Source organism: Phoenix dactylifera, unplaced genomic scaffold, assembly GCF_009389715.1.
Source record: "Phoenix dactylifera cultivar Barhee BC4 unplaced genomic scaffold, palm_55x_up_171113_PBpolish2nd_filt_p 000548F, whole genome shotgun sequence".
Taxonomy (NCBI): Eukaryota; Viridiplantae; Streptophyta; class Magnoliopsida; order Arecales; family Arecaceae; genus Phoenix; species Phoenix dactylifera.
The window spans coordinates 110,606-120,072 of NW_024067957.1; the positions used below are offsets into that span (position 1 = coordinate 110,606).

The 9,467-nt window shown below is 43.1% G+C and overlaps 1 protein-coding gene across 1 annotated transcript; it reads left to right on the forward strand.

The window, feature by feature from the left end:
* The first annotated feature begins 5,036 nt into the window (after nt 1–5,036).
* On the forward strand, nt 5,037–6,086 carry LOC120106504. The gene has a single exon (XM_039119434.1). The coding sequence runs from the start codon at nt 5,037–5,039 to the stop codon at nt 6,084–6,086; it is 1,050 nt and encodes a 349-aa protein (XP_038975362.1).
* The last annotated feature ends 3,381 nt before the right edge of the window (nt 6,087–9,467 follow it).

Here is a 9,467-nt window from a genome sequence, read left to right on the forward strand (position 1 = left end):
CGCGTTCCGTTTCCCACGAACAAGGAACAAGGGAAACGTTGACGTGGGCGGTCCGTTGGGGTGCAGAAATGATCGGATATGATGTTGAGGGGTGGCCCGGCGGGAGGAGCGAGAGCCAAACGAAGAAAGACGTACAGGCGTGGCCATAAATAAAGAAGCGAAGGTGGGCTCCGCCGGTTCGGTCTCCCTTCATTGAACGCATCACGTGGCAGGTGGCCGGCCGACTCCAGAAGGTTCTCATGATCAACCCTTTATTTTTTTGAATAAAATATATAGCCTTAAATTTTGTTTTAATTTTGATATATGATCTGAAATTTTATTTTAATTTAAATACTATCCAAGGGTGGGACGCTCTAGTGCAAACTAAGTTGAATATGGTTCAAGTCAAACTATAAAATAGCCCATAATTTTCTCAGGTTTTATGATGCTTAATTCAGCTTTCGTTTCCATTTACGTTGAAGGATTTAAATTTTTGAAATTAATTTTTGTTATATCCAATGAGGCCAGGTTCTTGGTGATCAATGAGTATGGGTGAAATCTGCATCTATAATCCACTTACTTGCAAAAAGATATCATATGTTTCTGTTGGGGGAAAAAGTGGATCACCCGGAGCACATGGTCAAAGCACCGAAATCCGGTGGCGAGCGTGATGACGGCAAGCATGTTCTCGGCAATCATGACCTCAGCGCGCACGACCTCAGCGTTCACGATCTCGGCAGGCACAATCTCAACAAGCATGACATCAATAAGCACGACCTCGGCAAGCATGACCTCGGCACGTATGGTCTCGGCTGAGCAAAGCCCGATTGACCTTGAGCCGACCCCGACTCCACCAACAGTCCAGTCGGTCTGCCTAAGAAAAGGACTATCAAATCCTCCATATCCAGGATCAAATCCCGCAATCCTGCCTCAACGGCTGTCAACATTTGAATTCACGCAATCTCAACTGATCATCAGCTAGCCCGAAATCTCGGACCGTTTAAGGTAACTCATTTATTCGCACAATCACATCCGATTGCATATAACCGCTACACCTCCTCCTATAAGAAGGGGAAAGCTCTAGGGGGGACCTTCTCTCCTAACCAAAAATATCTCTCCATTATCTCCATTATCTCCAAAACCCCTCTCTGACTTAAGCATCAGAGGGCCTTCGCCGGAACCTCCAGCCAAAGGCTTCTTGCAGGTCCGCCGGAGACAGCCGCCCGCCACCGCATCACAGCCGGAGCTCCTCCTTCTCGGTCCGCGATCACCTCCGAGTCTAATTTCCAGCAACAGTTAGCGCTAGAGGAAGGGACCGAGTCGTGATCATGAGACTAAGGAGCAGAGGGGCTTCTAATGCCTCCAGACAGCGTGCACCAAGCCTGGGCCGCTCAGTCCAGAACCCACCACCGAGGCCTCCGACAGATCAAGTTCCGCAGATCCAATCTAAGCAATTTAACATGCCGGTGCAGCAAGTCCAGGCACTAGCAACAGCAGTCCAAGGCCTGCAACAAGTGGAGGCCCCTCTTGTACTGCCTTCATGGGTTCATGTTCGATCGGCACTTCTTCCAGATGGGTCTGTGTCCCAAGGTCGGGATCCCCATGGCTCTTCAAGGATCAACAATGAAAAACGGCACCGTCACCAGGGTTCTACCCAAGCATCTCTCCGGAGAGAGCTGTTAAGGAGCCACAGGATAGAAGGCCGCAGCCTTCGAAAATCGGATCAACCCTGGATCAGTCAGTACCGGGACGGACCACCATGGTGACTTTCCAAGGCGGAGAACTTGACAAGAAGGTCGAAGAATTCGAGCGGCAAATTGAGGCGCGAGGGCGACCCCGATTTCACTACCAAGTCGCCTTTCTCTCGCCTAATCGAGGACAAGCCAATCCCACCAAGATTCAAAATGCCCCAGATAGAGCTCTACAATAGGACCACCAATCCTTTGGATCATCTAGAGAGTTATAAAGCTCTCATGGCACTGCAAGGATTCTCGGAGGCTCTGTTGTGCAAGGCTTTCCCCAGAACCCTCCGAGGAACGGCCCGACTTTGGTTCTCCGGGCTAAAGCCGAGCACCGTGCTCTCCTTCGAGCAGCTAGGTAGACAGTTTGCTGCCAATTTTGCCACCAGCCGGCGCTAGCGGCGAACGTCAGATTCTCTTCTCGACATAAAGCAAGAGGAAGAAGAATTCCTGAAAGACTACATCGATCATTTCACCGCCGCTACCTGGAAGGTCTGCGAGCTCGACCAATCGATCGCCATATCAGCTTTAAAAATAGGAGCTCGGTCCTACAAGTTTCTCTTCTCCATCGAGAAGAATTTTTCTGCCGACTTCACGGAGATGCTGGCCCAAGCTCGGAAGTATGCAAAGGCTGAAGAGGCCATGGCTTCATGACGAGACACCGCCGAACGACCCTCGAAGGGGCAGAAGAGGCGTCGCGAGGAATACGACCGCTCAAGGAGCCGATCACCTCGCCGCGAGAAGAACTTGCCTCGATTGAGGAGTCTGCCTCGCCCGAGGCTGCAACCCCGACCGAGATTACGGCTTCGGCAGAGAACACCACCAGGGAGGTATGGAAACTATACTCCCCTCACTGCTACTTAGTCCGAGATTCTCATGGAGATAGAAGTGATGAGAATGCAAAATGTCATATTTTTCTTTCTTAATGTTTAGTCTTGTATACTTATTTTGTGCCTAAATGTACTCATTATTCTTATATTTTGATTTAGGATGCAAATGGAAATGTTAAGTACAAAACGAAGTTAATTGAGTGATTTTGGATAGTTTCGATATTGCTTCGTAATCTGAGCATAACTTTCTCATCCGAGCTCTGATTGAGATGATTCAAGATGCTGTGGAATGCTACGAAAATGCTCTACAACTTTCATGTTTTGAGTTTTGATAGATACTGGCTTTATCAAGGTCAAAAGTGGTCTTAAAGTTGCTGCATGTCCTTAGCCTGCAATACATGGATTTGACTCGGTCAATTCTCAGAAGTTTCCAGATTTGATGCACGAAAATCCCAGCTGGAAATACCACTTTTCCAGTTATATTAGGACTTTATTTTATTTTTCATAATTAGTTAGATTTGAATATTTGTTAGGAGATTTTTTTGGAAGGGATAAAGGTGAAAGAAAGGGGGCTCTTTCTCTTTTCTTTGGGAGGACTCCTCTTTCTCTTTTCTCCTTGGAAGTTTTCATCCATGGCTCTACATGGCTAAAGCTTTTATTAGTCTAAGGAAACAGAAGCCTCGGAATCAATAAAACTGTGAGATCTGAATTTGTTTTCATTGTTCAATTTATGCTTTGATGTCGAATGTCCTTCTGTGCATATTTTCATGATTGTTTTCCTTTAATTACTAGGAGGCCTACTAGTTTATTATCATTGCAATCTACTGCTAGGTTAGATATCAAATTCGTAATTATTTGATCCCTCTAATCTGTGAAGCAACTAAGATCTAATAATTTACTGCGTCAGAAATTTTCAGATCTTAGGAAAAATACTCGGTTAAATCAAATGCAACCGCTTGTGTTTGTGTTGTTTAGCTTCATCGATCTCTCTAATTCTTAAGGCTGCTACTAGATTAAACCTTTAGCGCTTGTCTTGGGTTGTTTAGTAGTTAGAGTTAATTAGATCGTTTGTTTTTAATTAACTATGACTAAGAAGAGATAGAAAAATATTTCTAACGGTGGACATTCAAAGTGTAAATTGATATATCCTTGCATCAATGATTAGTTGTAAAATTCCGATGGTGGATGTTGAATTAGGCCAAGATTTGTTCTTTTGATTGATTTCAATACTTTAATCTAAATTGTTCTTTAATTGTTTTATTGTTTTCGTTATACACAAACCCCCCCCCCCTCCGTCCTTGTTCAAGTTGCATGAAACTAGGCTAGATACTCTCCGTGGAAACGATCCTTACTCGCACTACTACATATATATTTTAGGAGTATAGGTTTTATTTTTGGTTGCCTGCGACAGCACACCAAATTTTGGCGCCATTGCCGGGGAGTGATTCTAGTTGATTTTTGTGCTTCTTGTGATCTTTATTTCGTGCTTGAAATTTTTGAAAAAAAAAAGAAAAATCGTTAGTTTTCGATAGTTACAGTTTCAGCAGAATTCTGATTTTTGGTGGAACTAGGCCTTGTTACTATAGTTTTCTGAAAGTAAACGACGTTCTGAGCAAGACTAGTTAATCCATTAGATTACTAGCCCCACCCTCTCGAGGCCAAATTCCACTGTTTTATAGTTTTTTTTAGGCATTTTTGTGTTTTAGCGTAGAATTTTTATTTATTTTCATTACTCTAATTTTTTTTTTGATTTGTTTTTCATGGTTTATTAGAGTTTTCTTGATTGTTTATGACTGTAACTCGCTCTTCTAATCAAGGTGATTTGCAGTGTGATCCAGAAATAGAGAGAACTTTGTGCAGGTTGAGGAGGGAAGCTCGGAGAAATTCTGAAGTGAACGATCTAGCTCTTGATTTCCTATTTGCTAGCGATTCTGATTTAGAAGAAGAGGAAGTCATGGCTGAAAATCGAACTTTGAAAGAGCTTGCTGCCCCTAATTTGAATCAACAACCATTATGCATAACATTCCCTACTCTAGATGCTACTACTTTTGAATTAAAATCTGGACTAATACATCTCTTGCCCACTTTCCATGGCTTTGCAGGTGAAGATCCTCACAAGCATCTAAAGGAGTTTCATGTGGTATGCACGAGTATGAAACCCACAGGGGTGACCGAAGAGCAAATTAAATTAAGAGCCTTTCCGTTTTCTTTGAAGGATTCGGCTAAGGATTGGCTCTATTATCTACCATCTGGAAGTATTACCATATGGAATGAGATGAAGAGATTGTTTTTAGAGAAATATTTCCCAGCTTCAAGGGCGGCCAACATTCGAAAAGAAATTTGTGGTGTAAGGCAGCAACACGGAGAGTCCCTACACGAATACTGGGAATGTTTCAAGAAATTATGTGCAAGCTGCCCCCATCATCAAATTAGTAAGCAACTACTTATCCAGTATTTTTGTGAGGGCCTTCTACCCACTGAAAGGAGCATGATTGATGCTGCTAGTGGAGGAGCTTCGGTGGATAAAACTTCAGAAACCGCGAGAAACTTGATTGCAAATATGGCAGCCAATTCTCAACAATTTGGCACTAGGCTTGACCCTCCATCTAAGCATGTTAATGAGGTAAATATTTCTTCCCTTGAACAGCAAATTGCGAGTCTAACTTCTCTTGTTCGTCAAATGGCTGTAGGTAATATGCAAAAAGAAAAGGCTTGTGGGATTTGTTCGGTAGTAGGACATCCAACTGATATGTGCCCAACTCTTCAAGAAGAGCCCACTGAGCAAGTGAATGCAGCGGGTGGTTTTCCTGGACAACCTCAAAGGAAGTATGAACCCTATTCGAGCACATATAATCCGGGATGGAGGGATCACCCCAATCTTAGTTATAGAAATCCACAAGTAAATCAGTCCGCAACTCAAAACCGTCCAAATTTTCAGCAATATCAGCAGCCATATCCTCCGAGACAACAACCGGGCCAAACTTCTAATTCTGATATGTCTTTAGAAGATATTGTTAAGACTCTTGCCACTAATACTTTGCAATTTCAACAGGAAACAAAACAATTTCAACATGAGGCGAGAGCTAGTATTCAAAGTTTGGACAATCAAATGGGCCAGATGGCAACCGCAATTAGTCGGCTAGAGGCACAAAGTTCGGAGAAATTACCCTCTCAAACAGTAGTAAATCCAAGAGAAAATGCAAGTGCAATCGTTTTGAGAAGTGGTAAAGAGGTTGAGATTCCAACAAAGGGAACCCCTGCATCGTCGAAACAAGAAAAGGAGAAAAATGTCGTTGTAGACAGGAACGTTTCCAATGACGATGATGTACCTAAGCATAAGTTTCCGCCTCTTTCGGCTTATAAACCAGTATCTCCTTTTCCTCAAGCTTTAGCAGAATCTAGAAAAGATGAGCAAAATAAAGATTTATATGAGACTTTTCGTAAATGCGAGGTAAATATTCCACTTTTAGATGCTATTAAACAAGTACCTCGTTATGCTAAATTTGTGAAAGAACTGTGTACAATTAAGCGGAAATAGAAACTTAAAGGATGTGAGATGGTGAGAGTTGGAGAGAATGTTTCTGCAGTTATTCAAAGAAAAATTCCTGCAAAGTGCAAAGATCCAAGTATGTTTACTATCCCTTGTACGATAGGTATTACTAGATTTGAGAAAGCCATGATAGATTTAGGAGCTTTTATCAATGTCATGTCATATTCTATATATGCTTCTTTGAAACTTGGACCTTTGAATAAAACTGGTGTTGTGATTCAATTGGCTGATAGATCTAATGCTTATCCTAAGGGTGTAGTTGAGGATGTTCTTGTGCAAGTTAATGATTTGGTTTTTCCTGCTGATTTTTATGTGCTTGATATAGAGAATGGTGATCAAACTGCTCCTATTTTGTTAGGAAGACCATTCTTAAAGACATCCAAGACTAAGATAGATGTTCATAGTGGCACACTTACCATGGAATTTGATGGTGAAATTATTAAATTTAATATTTATGATGCCATGAAATATCCTGGTGATGATAATCCTGTTTATTCTATTGATGTGATTGATTCTTTAGCACAGAAAGTTTTTGAACTTGATGGAAAAGATGGATTAGAAGTTGCCATTAGTAAGCATCTTGAGCAAGAGAATGAGGAGTTAGTCTTGAGTACTGATTTGCAGAAAATTATTGCAGCATTGAATAATTTTTCAAAGTTACAGCAGACGTTTCTTATATTGCATTACCAGTTTCTAATGAAAGGCCTTTACCCTCTGTTTTGCAGGCCCTATTCCAGATTTGAAGCCTCTCCCCAGTCACCTCAAGTACGTGTTCCTTGGAGACAGAGGAACATTACCAGTGATCATCTCCAATAAACTTAGTGCACCGCAAGAAGAAAAGCTTGTGTAGATTCTTAAGGAGCATCAAACGGCTATTTGTTGGACAATTGCAGATATTAAAGGTGTGGAGTGATTGATTATAACCCTATTTGATTTTGATGAGCTCAAAGCATTTGAGTATATCTTATACTAATGAATTCAATCTAGTGTTTCAGCCTAATATTTGTGAATTTATGTTTAAGTGTCTCTAGCTTTGGTTCAATACATTTTGGCTAAGTATGGAACTCAGTTTGAACCAAAGTCTGAAGCTCGAGTCGACTCCGGAAGATTACGAGTCGACTCCAAGTGTTTCAGAAGCTCTGGCACATGCTCAAGTTGACTCCGGTACACTACGAGTCGACTCCGACTGAGAACTGACAGAAAGACAGAAAGTTGATTTTCAGACCCTGTCAGCGAGTCGACTCCAGAAGGGTTTGAGTCGACTCCGATGGTTGCCGAGTCGACTCCCGACGTTTCCGAGTCGACTCCAAAGGGTAACAGAAGAAAGACAGAACAATGTATTTCAGATCTCGCAACCGAGTCGACTCTAAAAGGTTACGAGTCAACTCCGAAGTTTGGCGAGTCGACTCCTAGTTAAGTACGAGTCGACTCTCAGAGGAAAGCAAGACTAGAAAGCAGTTTAAGCCAAAACACAGAGGATCAGTTTTTGGATCCTGAGAGCCGAGTCGACTCCAGCAAAGTGCGAGTCGACTCCGAGGCAGTTCAACTCAAAACACAGAGAAACAGTTTTCGGATCTTGAGAGCCGAGTCGACTCCAACAATGTGCGAGTTGACTCCGAGACAGTTCAGCTCAAAACACAGAGAAACAGTTTTCGGATCCTGAGAGCCGAGCCGACTCCAAGTGCTCCCGAGTCGACTCCCAAGTCAGCCGAGTCGACCCCAACAAAATTCGAGTCGACTTCGAGGCAGTTCAACTCCAAACACAGAGGATCAGTTTTCGGGCTCTCAGAGCCAAGTAGACTCCAAGATGATCCGAGTCGACTCGAGAAAGAAATGCAGAAAAACAGATCTCTGGAACCCTGAGAACGAGTCATCTCCGGAGGGCCGAGTCATCTCCAGACATTGGCGAGTCGACTCCAGGGTTGGCCGAGTCGACTCCAGAACGGGACAGCACTTTAATTCAAATCCTAAAACAGTGGGCGAGTCGTCTCCAGTAAAGTATGAGTCGACTCCAGCAACATCCGAGTCGACTTCAGATCGAGCGAGTCGACTCCGACCCCAACGGATACACTGTCAGGAGTTGCAGATTGTGCAGAACGGCCACAAAATGTTGTCTAACGGCTAGTTTTCAAAGTGGACTGCTTAAATAGCCAGAGTGAACAGTAATAGACATCAAGAGAGCTATTCCATTAAAACAAAAAGGAATTTCCACCTACCAAAGGCTCTCAAGAGTAAATACAAGAGAAAGAAGGAAAAAGCGCATTGAACTCCATCCAACAAACGTTTCCTTCGCATTCAAGGCTCTCCTCTGACATCAGATTATCAGTGCATTCAAAGAGGAGACTTAGAGTTCGAGAAGCCCCTTCTTCCTCTTCCAAAATGTTGCCCAGATAGACAACCCAAGAGGGGGTGGGGGTGAATTGGGTTTTAAAATAATTATTGCAATTAAATGGTTTGTGATTTACTAATTAATACTTTTTGCAAGTTGATTAATTAGATGCTATGTGCAGTGAATGAAATGAAAGTAAAAGACGACAAGGCAATCACAAACACAATGATTTTATAGTGGTTCGGAGCTAACCCTTGCTCCTACGTCCACTCCCCAAGCCTCACTTGGGAATTCACTATAACCCCTCGGATTACAGCCGGTTGTTTTAATGCTGGAAAGAGTTGGTTGAATGGAGTTAATGGCCCTCTTCCTTCTTTTCCGTTGAAATCCTTTGGCAGATGAAGATTTCGTATTTTCTTTGAAAAGAATATGACTTCTCTACCTTGCTACAGTTCTCTGTGGCTATTTAAGCCATTCCCCACGGAAACTAGCCGCTAGACACAATCTTCTAGCCGTTCTGCACATTCTGCACATCCTGACAATGTTTCCGTTGGGATCGGACTCGACTCGCGCGATCTGGAGTCGACTCGGCTGCAGCAGAAGTCGACTCATACTTTTCTGGAGTCTGCTCGGCAACTGTTCTGGATTTGAATTAAAGTGCTCTTCTCGATTGGGAGTCGACTCGACTTAACCCAGAGTCGACTCCCCAAAGTCTGGAGCTGGCCTGGCACTTTTGGAGTCGACTCATTCCAATCTTCACTGTGAGTAGCCGAAGCACCGCAGGTCAAAGGACCAGTCATACTACTGCAACATCAAGCAAGTCACTGACGAGTGGATAGACGTCCAAGTAACTTCTTGTCTTGGTCACGCTTAGTACCCTTGTTCTCTAACAAGCACCTGCACTATCACTTCAGTGTCCCTACACTGTGGACTGAAGTCTCATCCATCCAGAAGGAAAGTGATCTGTGCACTGATCGGATCGATCACCGTCCTCGTGATGATCCATTGATCAGGAGCATTTAGAAATTAATCACCAATGA